The following is a 25,583-nucleotide window of genomic DNA, read 5'->3' on the forward strand; positions in this document are numbered from 1 at the left end:
TAGTGTAAAAATCACCCCGTGCATACACTAGATGTTGAATAGGTGTATTCTCCTTTTCCTTCAAGTAGCTAGTGATAGGGGTATAGATTAGCGATAGAGGTAAAGGAAGGATGGTGCCTTTCTTGTAAAATAAAATATATTCCAGCGGTGAAGCACCTCCACCTTCTATATAAAATGCCTACTTACAGACCACTACTGTGGTATTATGCATATAACAAGGCGCCCTTTCTGGTCCCTCCTTCAAGGTTCGCCGCTCCTTCCAGGTCCCAAATCAGGAATAAAACCAGTAATAGTGTAATACCATTTATTATTAAAAAATAATTAAAATCAATTAAAAAATTCACACTCACATTTACCCTGGCGGGTTTTGCGCATTGAGTCCAATAAAAAGTTTGTATGGGGTTCACAGGGATGGTCCTGCCAGCTCACTCCAGACTCCCTTGTGGTGCCTTGCTTCTGGGCTGTTGTGTCCCCCAAACACAGGCGCTGATCTCTTCTTATACATACCCCCTTTGGGAGTATATACACGCTTGATTTTGGACTTATATACAGTTGAGAGACTTTGAAGGGGTCGGCAAGAAATAATCTAAGAGACTGACATTTTTTAATTGGCTACATCTGTAAGATATATTGTTTTTATTATAGCTATTTCACCTGTAGTTCTTATCCTTTTTGACTTTAAAGGTGAACTAAAGTCTAAAATAGAATAATGCTAGAAATACTGTATTTTGTATACTAAATATAAACATTAACTTACTGAACCACTAGCCTAATGAAACAAATGATTTATGCTTTCAAAGTTGGCCACAGGGGGTCACCATCTTGTAACTATGTTAAACTTCTTTGCAAGATCAAGACTATGCACATGCATAGTGTGGTCTGGGCTGCTTAGGGATTGTCATAAATTATCAAAACAGCACAAGTGAAATAATATCTGACAAAGAATCCAATACAACAAGACTGATTAATAATCAGAATATGCAGACTGCACTGGGTGCTGTGTTGTCATTAAATCTAATGTGGATTTTATAGTTTTTGTATTGTTTAATACAAACTTTCTCCAACTCTGCAGAACCAGTGTCTGCAGCAAAATAATTCTTCAATGAGAATCCCATTTTATCTGTTTAAATCTGGCTCCATGATCTTTGTCCCAGCCACTGGAATTAAAGGGGATATGAAGGCAAAAATAAAATTCAATACAAATCTCTACACAGTCGCCGACTGCTCTACAGGGAAACAAGCAAAGCTGGTTGAGTACTGAAAAGTAAGGTGGGGACCTCCCTCCTGCCATTTGAAAGTATGATAGTTTCCCTGCAGAGCAGCTAGGGACCATGTGAAGTTTCCTATCTGCAGCAGTCAGAGCAAGTAAACCGAAGGGGGAATTTTACTGCATGCAGTCAGGTTTCTTATAAAAACAACACATTTTTAATTTTCTTTTTCATTAAAGAACGCAAAAATGGGATTTTATTTTTTTTGCCTTTACATCCCCCTTAAGTGATTTTCCTTTCTGTATATAAAATGAAAGATCTATGTTGTGAACTATGCAATTTTATTTAATAAGAAACCTTCAATAATGTATAAATGAAGAAAAGAGCTTTATTTGTTTTTTGGTTTTAAAATTTTTTATTATTTGATGGATAGAAGTGATAGTTGTTTTGTATTCATATTTTATGGTTCCTTTACATTTATATATTCCCACTACAGGTACCTTGCTAATCGAACAAAGCGACACACCTTAGCGATGACAAGTCCCACTGCTGAGATTCCACCTGATCTCCAGCGTCAGTTAGGGCAACAGCAATCTTTCCGGAACCGGGCCTGGCCCCCCCACCTTGCTCCTGATCTACACCGGTAAGTAATTCTAAACTAAAGGCACAGTTTTCCGGATCCAGACTGTGATTCAAAATAGGCACTGGCATTTTACTGGCAATTTCAAGTGGACAGAGGTCAATGCAACCCCTTGTAAACCCAATACCCAGTGACTATCTTTACCATTCTGGCATTTGCCAGGATATTAAGATTGGCAGTCTGGGCCTACAGTGTGCACCAAGTGATTAATGATATGATTATACATGTGAGCATTGAAAAACTAAAGTTGCTTTAGCTTGTAGTGTGAAATCTTCTGGTTGTGTTATTTCTTATTATGGTCAGTGGTCTCCTATATTTAGGGTCCATAAGTTTTGGGGGGGTTCTTAATCCTTTCCTTACACCTATGTCCTCACATGTCACCAGCTAATAATTTGTGGGTATGTTTTGTTGGAAATTAAATATAGTCCTCTCTTTTCCTTGGAATAGAGTGAACTATTGTGCTTAAAAACCTTTGACCGATGAGTGCACACAATTATGCAAACTGATTGCCACGTTGGAGCTGACAAAACATTTACTTTGTTTTCACATGAAACGCCACAAGAGCTGTGATTCAGGTTATGGTCATCAGGTTTTTTTTTTATCTCCCGGATTTTGAAAACCCCAACAAAAAATTATGGTTCTGGAAGCAAATTTAGTTATTTACTTGGGTTTATATTGTACACTGTACAGTATTTAGTTTCCAATACAAAACTCAATATGCCCAAATGTATGCTTTACTGCTTGAGGGCCAGGAATGTAAAACCAAAATCTTCAATCTGCTTCTGCCTTATTAGTACATGCTGTATTAGCATATTGTGGGTGAAGTGATTCATTCTACAGTTCTCTTGGTGGGTTTTACACCCCCCCCTCCGAGAATGAATGAAAGGGAGAAAAATAACAAGACACAGGATCAACCACCCACAGTAACCTATTGTTACCTTAGTATCTTGGTAGTTATTCAGTCTGAAAAAGGAGAAAGGGCACAAGTTACATAGCAGATTAGCTCTGAAGAATATTTCACACTTTAATTTTATGATGTTACTATTTCTTTAAGAATACTGTCCATGAAGGTTTGTGTTTTTGTGATTCCAGGACTAAAGAGTGTTAGGGCAATGACAAAGTGGATGCTTTGTTGCCTGCAGGAAATTGGCTCTTCAGCGGGTGGCAAAAAATTATTTTGTCGTCTTTCACATTTTCCCATTAGCAAGGTGGATCAAGTCCCGTTAAGTGTTTTATGTACACCAATCACAGCAATCTCTATTCTTTTGACTCAAAAGGTATTTTTAGGCATTTTTCCTCATTCAGGAGAGGTGATTTCATGCAGATGACCATCTGTCACTGCCCTTGACAGGGAAGCAATTAACTTCCTGGCTGGTCAATGTTTGGTGTTTGTATGCAGGTCTCACAATCCTGGCTTTGCTATCCATGTAGTATGAATGTTGGTCAGCTCATTAGTTATCTGCCAGTGCAGATATTATCTGCTACTCTATGGTACATTGAACAGTTCACATTTATTCTAAGCAGTCTGAGGGCCCTGTCACCTTCACACACACAAGGTTAAATTTTGTCAGGAACCAATAAACCTGCATTTAAATTTAAATTTACATTTAATACAAACACAATGTTATTTTTACATTTAAACTATACAATATTATTTTTTTTCTTAATTTTTATTCTTTCTTCATGTTTTTGACTGTTGGTGCAATAGTTACATTTGTAGTTTGGACTGAAATCTTGTTGCTGGTTGATATTATGATCAATTTACAAAAGGTTTACATTCATAATACCAGGTTTTTAGGCTCTGCAACTCTGTTTTAAAGCTATAGTACCAGCTAACTAGCTAAGCATTGCCTGCAGTCACTTAATGCTAGAGTCGTTGGTGCTTGGACTCTGAAAGAGCTACTGAGTCAGAAGCTTGGTATTAGGAGTCTAATATCTTAGAAATCACAAAAAAAAGTAATGTAGTATTTGCACCATTACAGCTTCTATACCCCTTCCAAGCACTGCAAATTTGGCTTCTTCCCATGTGCATATGATACAAGTTGCCATCATGTCATAATGCCCTGTTGCAATGCCTTCCCTCCATCCTAATCCTCAACTGCATGGCCAAAAAGGCTGCCCGCCTCGCTTCCATCCTTATAGTCTCATGTCGCTCCCCTTGAAGGAGACATGCTTCTTTTGCCTTCCCACTAGAGTAGTGGTGGCAGTGGATAGCCTCAAAGACGTTATTGAGAAATGTAAACAGATACCCTATTTGCTTTTCTTTATTCTCTCCTGGAAGCCAAACTTAGTCTATTTTGAGAGATATTCTGCTTGTCTTGAGATGTTTACTACAGTGTTTTCATGCCTTCAGACAATAAGGGAGTTCAACTAATAAAGTTGGAAAATCATCTCATTAATCAAAATTTTCATAGTGATCTTTAAAAAGGTTGAGGTCTTGGTGCAGACTACAAGTGTGTCTAGTTTTGGATTAAAATCAGTGCACTATTGAACATTTGCCTGACAGTTACTGGCTCCCCATTGACCCTATAAGATCTCATTTGTTTATTGTCAGACAAGTCCTATTGTTCACCTTTGTACTTGTGCTCATTTGTTCCGTCTGTTTAGCTACTTGACAAATTGCTGTTTTATTGTTATTGCCTATTCAACCTAAATGGGTGTTGGAGGGATTAGTTGGTTCAGGTTCTTTTTTCTTTACATAATTTCCTGGTCTATGAAAGGCTCACCTTTGCCTATGGGGGATAAACATCTGTGAGAAAAACAAATACTTTTTGCTTTTTGTTTATTCACAAACATATCTATGGTAGCTGTTATTTCTTAAAGGGCAACCAAACCTTAAAAATGAATATGGCATAAAATGCTATATTTTTATATACTAAACTTACTGAACCAACATCTCTGTAGTAGTAATGATCCAGGCCTTCAAAGCTGTCACTGGAGTTTCCCATTTTGGATTTCATTAGGAGCCACTGCGACACGTACATGCTCAGTGTGCTTGGAACAGCTGTTGAAAAGCAAAGCTTAGGGGACATCTCAAGTCCTCAAGCTCAATGTTCTTAAAGGAGAATTCAGATGGTGTAGCAGCTAGGCTGGGAGGAGGAGGGAGGGGGGTCTATGTACGATAGGGGGGTAGGGTTGTTTTTTTTTTAACTTTAGGGTTGAATTCTCCTTTAAAGTAATGAAAATACAATGAACTGTTGCCCTGCACTGGTAAAACTGGTGTGTTTGCTACAGAAACTCTGGGGGCAGCCACCCAAGCCCAGGATACAGAATAGATAACCGATATACCCTGTAGCATCCCACTGTTTACTATAGAGCTGAGCTGTTGTCTGCCGTGTAACCTGTGCCTTTTTATTTCTGCCATACTTGTTTGGTTAAGCTTTAGTTCTCCTTTAAGATAACCAGGGCAAACCAGGAGATTGAATCTTCTCCATGTGTGTTCCTTGCGAGGTAGATAATTAGATTGTAAGTATACACCCCCCTGTTGTGAATGTTTTGTTAACAGAATTCACTATGATGTGGGATTATCTGTGCACAGGTAAAGTAATCACACAAGGTGTTTTATATGGTAATCTATGCCTTTTTAAATTCTGTCAGCAGCGAAATTTGTACTGCTGCCTTCTGCCTCATCTTTACAGTTGCACTGACTGGCATGCCACCACCTGTCAGTGATTTTGGAATGAAAATGCAAAAGAAGGCAATGGATTGATTTTTTCCGGCCACCTTATATATGCCTGTAGAGAAAACACATTGATTTTCAACAAAAGAACTATTAAAGTTGTTTATATGTGTTTTATTCGCTGTGTCATTGTAATAAAGGACCATCTATTTCTTTCAGCTACATGTATAAAGACTCAAACACTCTTCATCTTCCTGCTGAGCGTTTCTCTCCAGTTCGGAGATTCTCAGATGGTGCAGCTACAATCCAAGCTTTCAAAGCTCACCTAGAGAAGATGGGAAATCAGAATAGCAGCATCAAACAGCTGCAGCATGTAAGTGGTCCCTCTATAGTTAACACCGCTCCTCCATCTTTTTGAACAGACTCTTAATTCATATTGTATATGTAAGCAGTATAACCAGAGTTTTAGAATGCTTGCAACTCCATACTTTCTGTTGGTCGAGAATACTACTGAAAGCCATTCACTTTCCAGAATTTCCTATATGGGCCACCATTATCTGAGAAAGCGGGTATCCCTGAATTGTAATGCAAATCTGGGATCTCAGAATGCACAATAATACATTTTATCATAATTGTGAGCACATTGTGTTTTTCATATTGCCAGGAATGTGAGCAGCTTCAAAAAATGTATGGGTTGCACATGGATGAAAGAACTCTGGAGCACACGCAACAGCAGCATGTCATGTACCAACACGAGCATCAGCAACATTTCCTACAGCATCAGATTCAGGTAGAGCACGTGAAAAGCATTCAAACTGGTTACTCAAGCTCTACTCTGCACTTGAGTTGAAGCTACTTCATATATAGTCCTTATGAGGTAGATAAAACATTTTCTGGAACCTCAAACTAATTCTTACAAGAAGACCTGTTTGGGGGTTCCATTGCTTCTTTGCAAGGAATACATTCTCACATAATTGTTCTATATTAGTTCCTGGAGCTACTTTTAGCAAAGGCTGAAATATAGCTGTGGTGGAGGTTTAATATTTAAATCAATGGGATAATGTTTGTCGCATACCTCTTAGGTGTATTTGGATAAGATGGTTAGGATTTTGACTCCATAGATGATAGTGTGGGGGGCAGACACAAGTATTTCATGGACTTTTTAACTGATGAAAAGTTGCAGTGTCTCCATAAAGCATTACAGTATTTTTCCCATTCCCTTCCCTTTTTGTTTTTCTATATTCAGGATTGTATACGACCTGCACAGCCATCTCCTCCTCTTCAGTCCTCTTCTATGGCCCCAGCCTCTGAAAATCAACCGGCCCTGCTTACACACCAACTACAAAGGTACCAGTGGCCCAGACTAGATTTGATTGTGATGGAGGCAGAATCGTGTATTTTCATGATGAAGTAGTGAAGGGAAATGGCCATGGGGAGAGGGTATTTATATCAATAATAGTGTTGAAAAATGGTTATTTATAATTAAAATGGTGAGGGAGTTTCAGATTGAGAAAGAGAAGATGCCTAATATATCAGGAGATTCAAATAATGTTCTCCTTTTCAGAGGATCTTCTTGCTATTTGCAGTTTTATTTCAATGTCTGCTTTATTATTGACAAGCTTCATTTTGCAACACTTGTCCCATTCAGGTTACGTATCCAGCCTTCTAGTCCACCCCCAAACCCAGCCAGCAACCACCTTTTCCGACAGCCAAATAGTAGTCCCCCTCCATCATCGAGTGCCATGCTCCAGACACATGGTATGTACAATGGCATATTTGATTATATACTTATAGTTTACCCTGATGCACCCCCTTATAACGATTATCCCTCTCTTCAGGGGCCTCTTGTTCATCTCAGTATCCAGGAATGCCAACACACAGTTCAATATACCAGCCTTCTAGCACTGGATCACCCCCGCCCAGCATGGCATTGCCACGCATGAGTATCCAGCAACAACAAAGCCAGCAGCAGTCACCGCAGCAAGTGACCATCCAGGTGCAAGAGGCATCAGATTTACCAGGAGCCTCTCGTGGCATGCCAATAAATCCCTGTGCCAACCACATTCAGATGCAGCAGAGGGCGTCGTTAATGTCTTCTATGGGTAACTACAGCCACAGACCCCTTTCCAAGCAGCTGAGTGCAGACAATGCTGAGGTGCACAGGTACCAGACTGTGATTTTATCTCATGCTATTATGTAAACATAAAAGTATCTCTTACGATTCCGAAAAAAAACTTGCACTGTAATTTCTTGGTTTTATTGTTACTGCACAGCATATTCTATTAACTAGAACACTACAGACTACAAAACAATATTTATACCAATAAATCTGTATCTATTGCATATTAATGTGACTACACATTGGAACTATTTAAATTTTGTCTGTTTGGTAATTTTGTTTGGGTCCAGATTGCCAGATTGTGTGTTTTAAATAAATTGTCTTACAACCTCTATTATCTCACTAATACTGTGAAACCAACTGCCATTTCGTGTTGCCACTTGGCACAGGTTAGAGTCCTGGATCAGGTTTGTTACGCGTAGAATTCCCTGGCCATGCAGACAAACTGTGGCTATCCTGCTTCAGTATCTGGATCAATTGCAGGCTCTCATGCCACTATCTCTCCCAGTAAAAAGATCATTTCCCCCACCCCCGACCTGGTTGATCTGCCTCTGGATTTACTTCACTTCCAGCCAACAGCAACATCCATACCGGGTTTCAGGGTTTCTTGTGAAAAAAAAAAATAAAACACAAATTACAGGTAGGGACGTGGGAAGGGCCTTAACGGGTCAATAATATCCGGGTCTGCTTTGGAAAGGGGTCTGCCGAACTGTTCCCCTGCAGGTCTCTACTACCCAGGTGACATGATTTGTGGTCCTAAGGCTAATGGCACACTGTGGGTGTCATTTATAAACATCAGACAAATTAGCACCTGACCAGTTAGATATTTGATTCATTGTTCTACCTTCAGCTGGCTGAAAAAGTAAATTAGTTGGTATGGGTTACTACCTATGAGCCAATTTCAAATGTTTATTCAAATATACAAGACCCACATTTTTTCTACTCTGATTGAAAACGCCCACTACATTAAGAACAATCCTGCCCACAACCACCCCATATGTGTAGTGGCAGGAATGAATAAGATCCTTCTGACCCTGCACACAGGGTGCCCTGTGTGTGCAGTGAGAGACAGAATTCATTTATCATCATAACCACATACACAGAACAGCTGCTGACAGGACTTCTTATTCAGAAGGGTTGACCATCCAGTGTTTCTTTGGAGTCCACCAAACATCATCCATGTGGCCTTCTTAAAGAGTCACTAGATTGCCTTCTGCAGTAAATTGTTTTCATTGCTGTAAGTTTATTCTCTTATTTTCTGTGTGATGGAGGCTCCATTTAACAGTAATAGGTAAATATACAAATGTTGCATTTTCATACAGTGCACAATGAAAAAGAATAAAGCTTGGTACTGGTTTGTTTAGTTGCTTACAATCTAATTGTATGATTTATATTGGTAACATAAATTGTTTGCTTTACAGTTTGAATATGGCCCACTTCTCTACATCTGCAAACTATGACCAGACTCACTTGCACCCTCATGTGTTTGCTGAGCAGCCAAGGCCTCCTCAAGCTGGTTACACATCCACAGGATCTGGATACAGCTCATCTGGGGGCACTGCAGCCTATACACAGGCTTTAAATGTTCCTCAGGTGGAGCAATACCAAGGATTCTCCACAGCTTCTCATCAGAACTATCCAGCCTCATCCCTGCAGCAGGCCTTGCTCTCCCCCACACCAGGCACCTACACAAGGCATCACCAGCAGCTGCCCCACATGCTGCAGGGTCTTCTTTCCCCACGACATTCCCTCACAGGCCACACAGATGTACGTCTGCCCCCAGCTGACTTTATGCAGCTAATTAAACAGCACCAGCAACAGCAGCAGGAGCTCAATGAACTCTTTAGCCAACAGCTGAGCCAAGGTGACCCAGGTACTCTTCCATACCAGAGTGCTTCTGAGCCATACCATCACCTTCTCCAGATCCACCCAGCATCAACGGCCACCTCTGTATCCCAGTATCACCCAACCATGCTTCATTCAGAGAGCATGGAGGAGGACTACTCTGGAGAGGGACAAAAGGAAGCTGAGGGAGAGACTGTAAGAAGCCTGTGCAAACCTTGCCAGGAGACTAGGCATGGGGACACAGAGTCTTTGCTTGGGACACTGGCGCTTAAAGAACAGGAAAGGGGGGTACAGCAGTACCAGACACAGACCTCCTATAACCGGGCCAAGTCTGCCAGCAGAGGTAAATATTATAACGAGGGAAAGGTAAATCTTGTATACAAGAAATGTATTAGTTTTAAAATATTTCTGGTGACTTTAGTGTAAAGAAAGCTGACAATACTACCAACTGATTTATTTGTGAAAAGTTTTTTGCTAAATTTGGGATCATGGGGCAGTTTGTTCTTTGTCTGTTGTTGCCCCTAGTTGCTTTAGGAGCATTGCAGCGAACTGTCCCTGTTGTCAGTATATATGTTATATTCAGGAAAGTGAAAACTCCACAGCAGTGAATCAATTTAAGAGTGAAAAGTGGCGCCAAATTCAGAAAGATGACGTCATCATCAGTGGGTGTCAACATTGTATACAATGAGACAAAAATAATCATTGTGATATACTGTAGGTGAATAAACTATTATGAATAATGCATTACTGTCTGTGTCAGTATCTTAGTGCCATTTGTGCCCCAGTGCGGGTTTAAAAACGGCCATCGCTTAGTATGGCGCTGTCACCCCGACTTTTGTCAAGGTGAGCATAAAAACACTTACCCCCAGGCGATCTAAGGTTATGGCTGATCTTTCCCTTATGGTCCCCTTAACGGCAGATCATACCAGTGTGGATTGCTGCGTCCCCTGTCCGCCCGTTGATCATCTGGTTCCCAGAGACACAAGCTGCCAGTTCTCCGTTGCCGTGGCTAGTCCGACGCTTCATACGTAGCTCACCGCCATCTGTGGAAAGCGCACATATTTACCAACTTGCTACCCTTTCTTAGCCTCCATTTCATTGCTGCTTTTTTCTTTCTCCTGACATCTGGGTGTGCACCGGCTGTTAACCCGATGACATCCCATTCTGTCATTGGGAGTGCAGTCCTATCACGCAACATCGGGTCCTGGTATTGTACATTACACTCCATAACTCGGATTCTCGCCCTGAGCTTATTGGTTCTCATTGGGTTGAGAACCAATAAGCTCAGGGCGAGAATCCGAGGAGTGTAATGTACAATACCAGGACCCGATGTTGCGTGATAGGACTGCACTCCCAATGACAGAATGGGTTGTTACCAGGTTAACAGCCGGTGCACACCCAGATTTCAGGAGAAAGGAAAAAAGCAGCGATGAAATGGAGGCTAAGAAAGAGTCAGAAGCTGGTAAATATGTGCGCTTGCTAGTTGCCACAGATGGCGGTGAGCGGAGTAAATACATTCCCCACATATGAAGTGTCGGGCTCGCCTTGGCAACATGGATGGGGCCAACGCCGGATGCAAACGGAAAAACTGTGAGCTTGGTGTCTCTGGGAACCGGATGATCAATGGGCGGACAGGGGACGCAGCAATCCACATTGGAATGATCTGCCGATAAGGGGACCATAAGGGAACGATCAGCCATAATCTTAGATCGCCTGGGGGTAAGTGTTTTGATCCTCACCTTGACAAAAGTCGGGGTGACAGCGCCATACTAAGCGATGGCCGTTTTTAAACCCGCACGGGGCACAATTGGCACTAAGATACGGACACTAATGCATTATTCATAATAGTCAATTCACCTACAGTATATCACAATGATTCTTTTTTTGGCTCATTGTATGCAATGTTGACACCCACTGATGATGACGTCATCTTTGTGAATTTGGCGCCACTTTGTATAGGTGTATATATATAAATGTATGTATATATGTATTGTGGCAAGCTGGTGGCTTGAACACCTAACTTTGGGGGGAATTTAGCAAATGGTAGGGCAGGCAGCATTGGAAAACGAGCAGTTAAACAGCGACACACAGGCTCTTCAAAGAAACATTGGTTTATTTTCCCAAACAGTAAGTCATTCACAAACAGGGGTGACCATTTCAGTATTTATAACAAACCACAAAAATAAATCCTTGCCCAATGGGCGCTACCTTCATATGAAGTGTTCCCACACTATACTGGGCCGCTTGTGGACTACCAGTCAAAACATAGGTTGGGGTCACACCTGTACTCAGTCTTTGAGGGAATTTCTCAGCCTCCTGGCTTTTCCTCAATGTCCCACACAGACAACAAAATCTGGCTCTTAGTCACAGCCACAGGCTCCCTCTGCTTCTTGCAGTAGCAGGCGTCCCCCCCAGCTTCACTGGTAGTTCCTAACACAGACAGGTCTTCTACCTGCTGTGCCCTGCTGAGAGACACCCTCTAAACTTCCAATTAAGTTTAAATACCCTTTCCACAGGATAGCCTTCCTGGGGAAGTTGAGCTCCAAAATGCAAACTGGACCACTGGAATAGATTGCCTGTTCCTTCCAGAACACTATAGCATCCAGGAGCAGATAGCAATATCCATTAAACAGGGAGACTATGCTCTGATTAGTAACATCTCCCTTTCATCTCCTATTGGGGGAGAAATCAAAGGTGAAACATATAGTTTGCGACCAAATTGCTTTTGCGAACCTTCGCAATGGATGTAATAAAACTTTTCAATCACAAAACTTTTTTTGCCACAAAATATGTAACAAAACTCTAGAGCAGGTGTTAAAGGTTCGCAAAGTGCATTTAAGATTCACAATGCAATAAAAGTCTACCAAAGAATATTACATTGCGACAGTTGAATTTTTAATTCTTTTTTATTCTTTTTTTATTTATTCTATTTTTAAATTTTGCTCTTTGCGAATTTTATTAAATTTTCCCCTAAATCTGCTGAAAATCATATAAACTTAAAAAAATAAAACAAAAAAAGGATTATATTTCCACCAATAAGAAATAACTATCGCTTAGTTGGGATCAATAACAAGGTACTGCCTTGTTATTACAGAAAAAAGGAAACATTTTGAATTTTTTAATTAACATGAAGTCTATAGGAGACAACCTTCACATAATTCAGAGCTTTCTGGATTATGGATTTCCGGATAATGGATCCTCTAATTGTATTATGAAAATTAGTTATTTACAAGAAGCAGGGTTATACATATGAGCTGTTTTATGCAATATATTTTTATATAGAGACCTACATTGTTCAGAGCTATAGTTTTCCTATAAAGTCAGTTTAGCAATTTTAGAGGGGGAAATGGTGTAGGTTTTAAGTTATAATATATAGCAGAAATATCATTTTATCCTCAGATTGTGTATCTTTAGTTGTAAATAGCTGTGGGATCCCATATCTGGAAATGTATTATCCAGAAAGCTCCATATTATGAGCAGACCATCTCCCATAGACTCAATATTAAACAAATAATTCTCATTTTAAAAAATTATTTGCTTTTTCTCTGTAATAATAAAACAGTACCTTGTACTAAACTGCAGGAACTGCAGGAATCTGCGTGACTGCCTTTTTTAATTTCTATTTGCCTTAAATGATCTGCTTGAAGCTCGCCTTAGACGCAAAGATCCGATCGTACGAATCATCGCACAATCGGACTTCCCCATCTCCCGACCTGCCACTAACCATTCAGATCAAATAAAGTAGAAAAGAACAGATCAGCCGATGTTCTGCCCCTGACAGCAATCGTACAAAAGTTAAGTCCGACAAAAGCTAGTGACAGTCTCCCACGGAAAATCGTATGATCGGCAATACATGCAGAGATATTATCAGCAGCCGACAGAAATGTTGGGACTCTACACACACGTTCCGAAAATCGTACGAATCCTCGATTCGTACGATCAGATCTTTGCGTCTATATGGCCAGCTTTAGACTTCTGTTAGACAGACTTTGCATCTTCCATCGCTTAAACATGCAAGTCTGTGAACAACATTAACTCATTTCTTGCTAAGTGTAATATACAACCTTAGAGAATTATGCAAGTTATGAATAACTGATTTTTCTTTGCAGTGCATCTTACTATTATTATTCTCCTTCAAGAAAAATCTAAATTGTTCACAAATACCATGCTGTATGAACCGCTTTATGATACTGATGCTGTATTATAGTGGCTTCTGCTTCTGCTAGGCTGTGTCTGGATATATTTTAGGCACATTTGGGTCAGGCAGTAAGCCATTCATATTCATGCTATTTTTTTTTTTAACAGAGCCAGGCCCTGCTGCAAATTGCATGGAGAGAGTCTCCCCACCCCATGTCATGGATGTTCCTGACCACAATGGTATTCCCTATCCTCCAAGACCCTCTTCCAGTGAGCATGGCCGATCGAGGATGCTTCAAAGGCACCACACCATCCATACAAGTGATGATGCCTATGTATGTCTGGGGAGGAGGCGGTAAAACACTGGGCAAGAGGGGTGTGCAGGGAGATGCAGGAAAAATTTGTTGGGACAATGTTCAAAGCCAGCGTTAATACTAAAACTGTGGTATCAGTATAAGAAAGTATTTGAATTTACTTGGGAATCTATACAAGTTTAAGCAATGTATTTGGAGGTGGAATTGCAAGTTCATATTAAACATATTCTATGCAATTTTGACAAAAGGGACTCTCATGATTTTTATGCTGTATTTTTTTTATTTCTAAATTACACTGTTTATGCTGCAAATAATTCTCTTTACCATGTAAAATGTTATTCCTAACCCAACAAGTGTAATTTTTTTAGTTGTAATATTGGTGTGTAGGCAGCCGTCGCAGATCATTTTCCCTGGTCATGTGCTTTCAGAAAGAGCTAGTGCTGCACTATAGAACTGCTTTCAGGCAGGCTATTGTTTCTCCTACTAAATGTAAATGAAGGAGTTGCAGTGGGACATGGATTTTTACCATTGAGTGATGTTATTATATCTACCAGGGAGCTGTTATCTAGTTACCTTCCCATTGTTCTGCTGATTGGCTGCTTGGGGGGAGGCAGGGGCAGTCACTCCACCTTGCAGTGTAGCAGTAAAGGGTGACTGAAGTTTATCAGAGCACAAGTCACATGACTGGGGGGCACTTGGAAAAATGACAATATGTCTAGCCCCATGTCAGATTTCAAAATTATAAATAATTATAATATATAAAAAAAATCATTTTGCTCTTCTGAAAAAAGGATTTCAGTGCAGAAGTCTGCTGGAGCAGCACTATTAACTGATGCATTTTGAAAAAAGGATGTTTTTCCATGACAGTATCCCTTTAAGAATTATTAAGGGGTGTTCACATAAACCTGGTTATTTTTTATCGCAGCAGTTTGTAATGGCTTATATTTTCACAGGTACAACTCGATAATCTGACTGGGATGAGTTTATTGGCTGGAAAAGCTCTCAGCTCTGCTCGCATGGCTGATGCCGTTTTGAGTCAGTCTTCACTTATGGGAAGTCAGCAACTCCATGATGGAGAGAGTGAAGGTAAGACTTTGTTTTTTTTTTCACCACCCCTTCCCTTCAACTATTGTCTTAATTGCGGTTAACTCTTCTTCAAAATAAAGAATAAAGATGGGTGTACTAGTGCCAGCCTGAAACGTGTTCTCGTGAGCAATGGTAAATATGAAGTGCAGTTATATAAAGGTATAAGGCTATGAGCACACAGGCTGTTATCAGCAGATCTGCTCAGTGCCCTTACTCCATTGATTTGAATCCGATCAGCCAGTATGCGGTCATACACAGGAGGGCTGAAGCTGAGGTAGGTGTTTGGGCTGACCTCAGCCTATGTGTTACCACACACAGGCTGATTAGGTTCAAATCAATGGAGCATGGGCACTGAGCAGATCTGCTTCGCAAACATATGCAGGCTGACAACAGCCGTTCCCCACTAACTGTAGATTAGAATGTGACAGTCCCTATGACACTGTGAAGCCTATTTATCATGCCATTTTAAACAGTGGAGAGAAACAACACCAGTGATCAGCAATTAGATTTCAACAGTTTCAAAACAAAAGCAATGATCTGATGATTTCTCCCTATAGCACAATAAATAGGCATCTACCCTATCTTCACAAGCATCTAATTCTTTGGTTACATTTTAGACTATGTGGAAAATTTAGAAGAAACCGATTTATCTGCACTGGGTGACAGTGGTCAACATCTACCAACCTCCTGCTATCCTTCCACTATGTTACTGGGTTACAAGCACACAGATCTGAACTTCAGCATGGAGCAGGCAGGAGTTTGAGAATATGTAAGTCACACCCGAATTCGTGAAGTGTCCATTTTTACAGACCGGGTTACAAGAGTAATGTGTGAAGAAATGACCATTATCAACCTTATGCCAATAGAAAACAATCGATTATAACTACCTAATACAAACACCATTCATACACAGTTGCAAGACAAATCCAGTACTGCTGTCTGGATAAGTCAAAACAATTATACTAATTAATTTGGGCTCTTTGCACTTCTTTATAGATGTGTTCTCTGACTGACCAACTCATAGCTTTGGGCATACAGGCTATTTTCAGCGGCTATTGTCCGCCTGTGTCGTAGGCTGAGAGAAGCAGATCTGCTCAGTACCTCTGCTCCATTGATTTGAATCCGATCAGCCTGTGTACAGTCACACACAGTGGAGCTAAAGCTGAGGTCAATATTTGGGCTGACCTCAGCCTGTCTGTGACCGCACACAGGCTGATTGAATTCAAACAATGGAGCAGGGTCTCTGAGCAGATCTGCTTCTCTCAGCCTGCAAAAATATGCCTGTGCCCATAGTCTTAGGCATAACGATTTCTCTGTGCCAAAAACATAAAGATTATACAAGTCATATCAAAGTTCTATGACCGATACAATGTGAAAATGTTTCATATCTCTGCCATAATGTTTACTTCTGCCTAAGAAAGGATGCTTTTAGGACACATGTCCAAACTATTAACCTTTAATTATGCTCCTATAATTACTAAGACTGTACCTTAATTAACTTATGTCCAAAATTGCTAATAGCTGAATTTCTTTTCACCCCTTAGGTTTTCTGCCACAACAGAGGGTCCCATCTTCTGAACACCAACAGTATCTGCAGCTTAGCGCCAAATTTCATCTAATTTTCCTTTCCTTACAACGACCAGCCATTACACTCTCTTAAACTGGTTCTAAAATTTTTCCCTTCACCTTTGTATTTAATTTCCTTGTCATATATGCCCACTTTAACAGATCCATTCTGGAGCTTGGGACATAATTGGAAGGGTGAGGAGTAAGTGGTGGTGAAATTGCCACCTTTCTCATCTTTGGGAAACTGGAATCAGTGGGTGTACTGCTTCCCATTTGGGGAATGACGATGACATTTGGCAGTGCTTCTAATCATGGGAGCCAGGGAAGAAGGGAAAAATATTTGGCGGGGACAATTTGGTAAACTGTTCTAAGTATAGTAAAACCAGCAAAGGTGCTGTATGAATACAGACAGGAGATTGGCACCAAATGAGGCAAGGGCAAAGGCTGCAGTTTTGTCCATAGGGTACTGCCAAAAGCAGGCTGGCATACTAGCTGAGACTTTTTGCAGAGGCTGGCACTCAGAGATATGTTTTCCAAGCAGACAACAGAGAGTTAGTTGTTGAATGCACAAGGCACGTGCTTGTGGTGCTTTAGGCTAAAATCAGTAGAGATTTATATGGAGGCCATTTGTGTACTATGTTATCCTTCCAAAAAAAACAAAATATCTTTGAAAATTATAATTGGAAAGATTCCACGCTCTTATTCTCCTCTTCAGACTTATTGAAAATCTTTTCTGTGAGGTTGGGACTCGGCAGGGTTTGTACACTAGACTTCAAAGCAGCAATCCCCCAAGTTCACAATGTTAGCACTTTTTATTATTTAATCCAAAGGTTGAATATTGAGGCTGCCCATGATGTATTTCATATGCACTTTTTCCTTTCTTTTCTGACTGGAAACCTTTAAAATTGGAAATCACTGATCAGAACAGCCAAATTAGTTGAGTACATTCTGTGGCATGGTAGTAACTCGGTGTTTATCATAAGCATATTTTCTTAGATCACTCAGGAATCTGTACAAGACCTTAAATTTGTCTCAGAATAGGTTTGTTTTACAATGGTTTCATGTTACCTTTGGGGAAAAAGCAGATCATTGTCTGATTTGACCACCCACATTGGGATGATCCTATTACTCTTCCTTCAGTCATTTTCATTATCAGATGGTATACATTTACAGGCACTTTTGCCCATAAGTGAAAGTATAGTGTCTTATCCTTTTTTAAGGGCTATTATACACTGAGCTGTTTCATCCACATGCCTGCCACTTAAAAAAATGCTTCCCTTTTGGGAGTGAATCTTTTTCATTTATGGCACTTCCAGTTGATGACTGAGAAGCTTTCATCCATGCTAGCAAACAAAGGCCAGTAAAAAGCCCCATATGATATAAGCCTTAGCGGTGTGCAGTGCTGCAGATGCCTTTGGATACATTATTTCAGAGAGCTTCAGATGCATCACTCACAGAATAAACTCGATTGTGGAATAGGGAAGTCTGGAAAAATGCAAAACATAGGGGGCACATTTATTATTTTATATCATAATTTCGACCTTTCACTTTTCTCACTGGGAGAAAAAACGTTTCCCTGCTCTTAGGATTCTATAATAATACGTTTTTGCATGGCACAAACATGTTGACCGATTTTGATGTGCTTGTAATTATTTTTTGCTGTACGTCGTAAGGATTTCTCCTCATCAGATCTGTTTAAAAATTTCAGCGAAGAAATGCTTTGTCAAATAGTGCAAATAATACAAAAATCTGTGAACATAAAATTAAAATATTTGACTTTTAAATAACTATGTAAAACTGCCAATTTTGCTAGCACCTGAATATGTTGGCGCACTATAAATACATGTTAATAATAATAATAATAAATCTGCCCCCTTGTAATGTACAATTCATCATGGCAATCGGATGTAGCCTGAAAATCATAGCTTTTGTGTAACTGCAACATTTAGCCCTATACTTGGGCCATTTAGATTAACAGCAGTATATAACATTTGCCTTGCCAGTTAGCAGTGTTTTAAATAGGTTGTACAAAGGATATGGACTCTCAGGGTGCCAGCTTCTGTTCAGCTACCTACATGATGCACAGACCCTGCATTATGCCCTTGAGGCCCTTGGGAAATATTTGACCTGGTGCAATATGCTACTTATTTTACATACAATTTTATTATTTTCTTTGTTTTAATCATGATTTATGCTTAACTCCTTGTGCCAGGGATGCATACAAGCTGAATGGCAAAGGGTTAAAGTGCTATCTTCAAGTGTTCTGTGTGGAGTATCAGTGGGGACTGTGTATATATGTATGTGTATATAAAAGTGTGTATGTATATATAGTGAGAATGTGTGTATATAAAGACTGTGGTCCATACAAAATAGCTGTGTTTGTCACCAGTAGTGTGATTCCACTGCTGCTAGTGATTCCGCCAAGCTCAGTGCCAGTTTATCTGCTTAGGCAGCAGTCATCGGTTTTTTTTTTTGTACTCAACTGTTACAATAGGGACAGCTTTTGTCCTTGGCATTATAAAAATTGGCAAGAGATTTTAAACCCCATGATTTGTTACTAGCCTGTGGGAAGGGTGCCTGTGTGCTAAGGCATAACACGCATATCTGCAATAATAAACAACTGAATGGAACCCAAGCTACAGCTCTAAAATCTGAGGCCAAAGGGACATTTAGGGGCAGATTTATCAATGGTCAGTTTTTGAGTTCATGGGAGTTTGAGTAAAAACTCAAAATCCGAATTAAAAACAACCAATTGAAATTTATCGAAACATTACATTTTTTAAACTCAGGTGAATGGGATCGACCCGCAAACTCAAATCGAATTTGATTCGAATTTGTTCCCCTGAAAAAAACTCTTATTTTCAGAAAGGCTGCAAATAACTACAAATTGATCCCAGGACATCCCCCATAGGCTAAAACATTAATTCGGCAGGTTTAAGGTGGCGAATAGTTGAATTCGAATTCCTAAAGGCACAGTACATGATACATTTCGAAAATTTAATTCAAATTTTTTTAAAAACTTGAAACAAATTTTAACTATTCCCTAGTCGAATTTCTCAAAAATAAGCTTGAAAATTCAAATTTCAAAATTAGAATTTTCACTTTGACCCTTGAAAAATCTTCCCCTTAAAGTCCACTTTGTGAAAAATGGAAATGTATTTGCACTATATAATTATGTCTCCAGCTGTTGAAGAAATACACCTCCAGCATCCACCAGCAGCTAAAGGCTATTGGGAGTTGCAGGGGAATTTTAGTTCAAAAACAGCTGTAATTGTTGGCGATGTCTGCACTGTATCCTTCCTCATTCTCTTTCATAGCAGTCTTTCCATGCTTATATTGCAGCCTGTATTTTTTACCTCTGTCTTCTACTGTATGCTCCTTCTATTGTAACTGGCATTTACTTCAAAATGGCAGCCTTTTTGTTAGTTTTCCCCTATAATCAAGGCTCTGACTGCATTTTCTTCTACATTCTTCTGTAGTGTTTTCCAAACTAATATCTCTTAAGCATGTTAAAAACATGCTATTCTGTCAATTAAATTAAAATAATTTATAGGAGCCCATTTAATTCATCATGTTTCGTACCGGTAGCCAAGAGACCTACGTGTGCATTTTGAAAAATTGAAATGGGCTTATGTATAAAAGGTGCTTAAACAGTTTAGAACTTTCAAAAATCAAAATGTGGGTTTATTTTTGTTTTATTTTTTTACATAGGCATACATGATTCCACATTGAAAGGAAACTGATATTTCTCTTGACTGGTACCATCCATTGTCCAACCCAGCCTCACCTTGTTCTGTTGTGAAGTAATGGGCTTTGTAGTTCCACTTCAAGTTCCAGCATCCATCACTTCACAGTGGAACAGGGGTAAAGGGTTGCATGTCACTGTAAGCCTATTCGAGGTTGGAAAATGGTTTGTTCAAGTCAGAGCTAGATTATCATGGTTTCTTTCAAGAGTCAGCTATATCTGTGTAATAAAAAACAGTTTATATTTTTGGAAGTACATAAGCACAACTAAATGAGCTCATATCAATAGTTTGGGGGGGATATATTTTCTCTTAAAGGAGAAGGAAAGGTTAAAACTAAGATGGCCTTAGAGGTAACAATTACGATCTTTCTTGGGAAAGATTGTTTGTTTTAATACACATGTGTACAGTTGAATCATCAGATATACAAGTAAAAACAATAGAATTGATTAAGCACTAAAAGTGGGCGATGTTAGAGTTCCTACAAAGGCGCCCAATTGGCTCAAAAAATACTGGCAGGAAGTGATGTAACACCAAGCTAATATGACAGCTGCTATCCTAAACAAACAGAGAGAGCTCCTAGAGCTCTTTACTCAGGTATGGTAAAGCATTCTACAGAATAAATATTGCATTCTAGCTTGCACTATTGTGGCTAATCTGTTGGCAAGAAACTGCGTCTGTAGCTTTCCGTCTACTTTAAGGGTGGTGGCAGACCTGGAGATTTGTCACCCCATGATCAATCTGTGATACCATAGGCCCATTGACTATCATTCCAGTGAACGCCAGTAAAACACATTACGTACAGCAATTGGGCTTTATCATGGGGAAATGTCTCTTAATACTCACTAAGGCATGTCTAATCTTGATCATATTTATGGTATCAGACTATGGATGGCGATACAGTTCAGACATTTCTCTGTCATTGGTACTGGAAGTTTTATGTGGGCTGGGGCATGTGCAGTTCCAGGCTTTGATTTGCTAGTAAAAAATCCACTTGGAATCCACTTTCGATTCTCTGAAATGTATTTTATTGTTCCTTAAGATGGCCATAGACCTAACAATTACGATCTTTCCTGGGAAAGATTGTTTGTTTCAATACACATGTGTACAGCAGAATCATCAGATATACAAGTAAAAACAATAGAATTCTACCTGCATCTGATGATTAAGCACTAACTGGGCGATGTTCGGCTGCCTACAAAGGTGCCCAATCAAAATTTTCCGCCTGGGTCGATCGAGGGGCCGACTGATATCCAAGTCTTCTGCCGATATCAGTTAGCTTGTCTCCCACCATACACGCAACGAATATCGTACAAAAATTCATTTTGTATGCTAATATCTGTGTGTCTATAGCCACTTTAGCACTTATAATCTCATCCCATTTCACTCCTGTTTGCTTAGCAAATCTACCATTTCCATTCTGTCTTCATACAGTTTGCTGTACTTGTTAGCCCTGACAATGCATCTGCCACATTACTGCATGTTCCTTGCTCGCCCAGTCAACTAAAATGGTGACAATACATTCCCAGCACCCTGACTTTTTTTCAGTGCCCAGTTTGTTATTCTCTCATATGTTGCCAATTCATTTCCTTCCCCCTTTCAAAAATCAGGTCAGATGTTTTGCACTCTGGTCAAGAGCTGCCCTTTGATATGTTATCTGAGACGTGTCAGTAGTAGTTTCAGACTGTTGTTAATTGCTTACTGATTAGCCATCGCAATAGGTGTGTGCAGGTCAGCCATAAGTCTTTATATACACAGTGAATGTTTGTGTGTCTGTCCCTGCACTCCTCACCTCATTTCAATCCTAGCCCCTGAAGCCTCTTTTCTCTTACAAACACAAATATATAAGAATATATATGTATATATATATAAAAAAAAGTATAAATGGAATTCCCACCCTGCCAGACAGTGCAGGGTATCCTGCTCCCTTATTTTGTCTGATGTAAGAAATGTTTTTCTTTTTCCTTTTTTTTTTCCATACATGTTTGTTATAATATTATTGTTAATAATAATAATAATAATAAAAAAAACAAATTTGTGTTTTAAGAGCGTAGAAAATGCATTTTTGTATGTGGGGCATCATTCACTTTGTCCATTTTGTTGAATGCTTTTTATGATTCATCATTTTATATGTCCTCTCTGTTACTTGAAGCATATTACTTAAAAATGCTCTAAAAACTTTAAAAGCTTCATTTTAAATATAGTCATTTATTTTAATTTCCCTTTTCCCTGGCCATCCTATGGAGATGCCATTTTGGATTTCTAATGAATCATATAGCATTTGTGTATTGTTTGGTAAGAAAACAAAAAGTACTGGTGAGTGGACTGGTGTTAAGCCTATACTTGTTCTGGTATACCTAGAAGCACGGATGAAGAACTGGGACATTCTACAAATTTACAAACATGGTGTAAATTGTTTCTGTGCTTTATTCCTGAGGAAGATTTCCAGGCACATACCACACACTCCTACTCATTGAGCAGAATCGTTGTCAGAAGTAGCACTGCTCTTCAACTTGTTTTTATCATAAGAAGTAACACAGTTTCAGCAGATGTTACAATTATTGAGAATGTGCTTACAATATACATGGTTTGGGGCTATATAATCCCTTTTATTTCTTTCCTGAGCCGCCCCTGTATGGAATCCCTAACTTTCCCAGTTAGACTGACTTTTGGTTGCACATGTTGAATAACCTATTTTGCAACCATGCCGGATGTACCTGAAATGCCAGCGTAAAACCATTTTTTTTAACCTCACCCATTTATCAGATTAAACATGGACTTAAACATGGACTCAGTTTTGTTTTAAGATTGTACAGAAAATTACCCCCTTGTAGTAGGCATCCACGGGTTTTCTGGGATCTGGCAAAGGTGAAATTACAGAGATGGGATGAGCGTTTACTCTGATTTATTTTGTGTTATGGCAGTCAGGAGGTGGAGCAACTTGAGGCTTGTGCAGCTTCACAGCCATTTCTTGAGTGCCGTTAGCTACATTCCAGCAGCCTCTAAAGTGGTGATTAATAATACTTTCTTGAAGTTATGGTGGATGTTATGTATCTTTGATTTGCATGATTTTGTTATACTCACCCATTCTTCACATTTTGCTTTATCCATATACTATTTTGATTTATTTTCTAGTCAGATATCTTGCCTGCTTTGCTTTTGCTTGATGCTTCTGTAAATACCCATGTTGCCTTCCTTAAAAACAAACACACACACTGAATTTCCAGTGCAGACTTACAAAGAATGCTTCCACCAAATACACATGCTCGGGCTTCACCTACACTCACCAAGGCATGTTCGCTTCTTTTCCCATCTCTATCAAGTGACTGGTCCCCTTAACTATGTGCTACCAGCTACAGAGTTACCATCATCAGTATTCTTGGGCTAAGTCAGATGAGGAGACTTGCACTGAAAAATTTACAGGGGCAAATGTCTTCAACCCAATTCCCGGAAAGGTCCAATTGAAGCATGGGGCTTTAATCATTATCCCACCAACTTGTGTATGCTGGAGTTTTGAGAAATTCTTTAACCAATATAATATGCTTCTTAAGACTTTTCCTTTAGACTGATCTATGTATTTTTCACTGGCATCTATATTACTCGTGTGAAGTAAGCAGGTAAATGAACAATGTCACATTCAGAGGCCAAATTAACAGGGAGGTCTTTGCCTCGGCTATGTTCTTCAAAAGAATGTTGTCACAGCATAAGCTCATGCTGCTTCACTTAACAGTAACACCTAAAAAATGAAAATGTTTTAAAGGAATGACAATATAATGTGCTGTCGCCCTGTACTGGTAAAATGTGTGTGTTTGCTTCTGAAATAAAACAATAGTTTATATAAACAAGCTGCTGTGTAGCCATTCCAGCACAGGATACACCGTAGATAACAGATACATTTTGAAGAATCCCATTGTATACTATAGAGCTTATCTGTTATCTGCTGTGTATCCTGTGCCTTTCCAGCAGTGAATGGCTGCCCCCATGGCTACACAACAGCTTGTTTAGAAGAGTTTCTGAAGCAAACTTACCAGTGCAGGACAACAATAATTTTATTACTTTAAAACACCTTGTCTGACAAGCTCACCTGCACAGAAATTGTCTAGTGGGTAGTTTATAGGTTTTGTCCTCAGGATTGGCACACTGGATGCACTATAAGCAAGGAGCCCTGATTTCATGATTGATTCCCCTTATTTTGCAAAAGTAATTATTATTAGGGCAATGGCAAATGGGGGCATTTGTAAAAGTATGTAATCATGCAAATATATGTAATGGTATTGCTAAAGCCTGATTCACTTTTACTGTCATGCCTTAATCTTAATCCATTTTTAGGCATGTTTTGCCCTTGAGATGGGATCTGAAATACTGATAGAGAGTTGATGGGCTGGAAGTGAATATACCAATAATATAAAAAACTGAATGTGAACTGAAACACAAGTGTTTAGAATATCACTCTAATGGTGGCCATACACAGGCTGATAAAAGCTGCCGACAGTTGTCAACTTATTGACCCCTGTATTGGGTCCTCCGACGGGCTTCCCCGATCGATATCTGGCCAAGTCGTGCAGAGCTAATCATCCTGCATCTGTTTGTTGATGCGGTCCTGCAATCCGGCCGCCTGTAATCCTTGTATTATGATTATGATCGTTGGGCTCTAGGGCCCACGATCGAATCAGTTCAATATTGCCTCCCTCAAGGTGGGCATATCGGGAAGAGATACGATCGTTTGGCAACATCGCCAAACGAGTGGATCTCTGTGTATGGCCACCTTTTAGCTTCCATTTTTTGTTTTATTATCTCCTTTACATAATATGACTAGGACCAAACAAATGTCAAATAAAGACAATATTCCTCAACTGGCAGGTGAATGAATAGTATGTACAGCATATATTAAAAAAGTGCACCAGAAACAGACTTTATATTGCTGTAGGGGATGGACGTGTTATGAATTGTGGTCCAGAAATACATAGGAGAAATCAAACACTAAACTGGGATCTACAGTTTACAGATATAAGGCATGTACCTGCTAACAAATACATTTAGATGTATAGAGCTCATCTGATGAGTTACAAGTAGAATTTCTGCATTAGACAATTAACTCTGACCCACCAGTTGCATAACATTATGCTGATTTTTTATTTATTTCTTTATAAAGTTGCAAGGTATTCCCAAATAATCTGAAGCAAATTCACAGGGTGTAAATTCTTCCTTAAAATCGTATGTGCTTGAAGATCAAATTATGTTATATTTTTAACTTTTACTATTTGGTCAATTTTGTTAATTATCCTAATGGCTTTATGGAACCTACA

The 25,583-nt window shown here is 39.5% G+C and overlaps 1 protein-coding gene across 2 annotated transcripts in view; it reads left to right on the forward strand.

Moving 5' to 3' along the window:
* sik3.S (SIK family kinase 3 S homeolog) overlaps positions 1-18,250 on the forward strand; it is a 76,001-nt gene extending 57,751 nt beyond the window's left edge. For both annotated transcript variants that reach the window (XM_041571380.1, XM_018227750.2), the window contains exons 15-25: positions 1,705-1,851; positions 5,687-5,840; positions 6,132-6,257; positions 6,714-6,814; positions 7,116-7,225; positions 7,306-7,630; positions 9,008-9,774; positions 13,737-13,903; positions 14,836-14,968; positions 15,586-15,737; positions 16,513-18,250. In XM_041571380.1, coding sequence (XP_041427314.1) covers positions 1,705-1,851; positions 5,687-5,840; positions 6,132-6,257; positions 6,714-6,814; positions 7,116-7,225; positions 7,306-7,630; positions 9,008-9,774; positions 13,737-13,903; positions 14,836-14,968; positions 15,586-15,731 — 2,176 coding nt within the window. In that variant the 3' untranslated portion in view covers positions 15,732-15,737; positions 16,513-18,250. The remainder of the gene's footprint in view (positions 1-1,704; positions 1,852-5,686; positions 5,841-6,131; positions 6,258-6,713; positions 6,815-7,115; positions 7,226-7,305; positions 7,631-9,007; positions 9,775-13,736; positions 13,904-14,835; positions 14,969-15,585; positions 15,738-16,512) is intronic.
* The last annotated feature ends 7,333 nt before the right edge of the window (positions 18,251-25,583 follow it).

Source organism: Xenopus laevis, chromosome 7S, assembly GCF_017654675.1.
Source record: "Xenopus laevis strain J_2021 chromosome 7S, Xenopus_laevis_v10.1, whole genome shotgun sequence".
NCBI lineage: Eukaryota > Metazoa > Chordata > Amphibia > Anura > Pipidae > Xenopus > Xenopus laevis.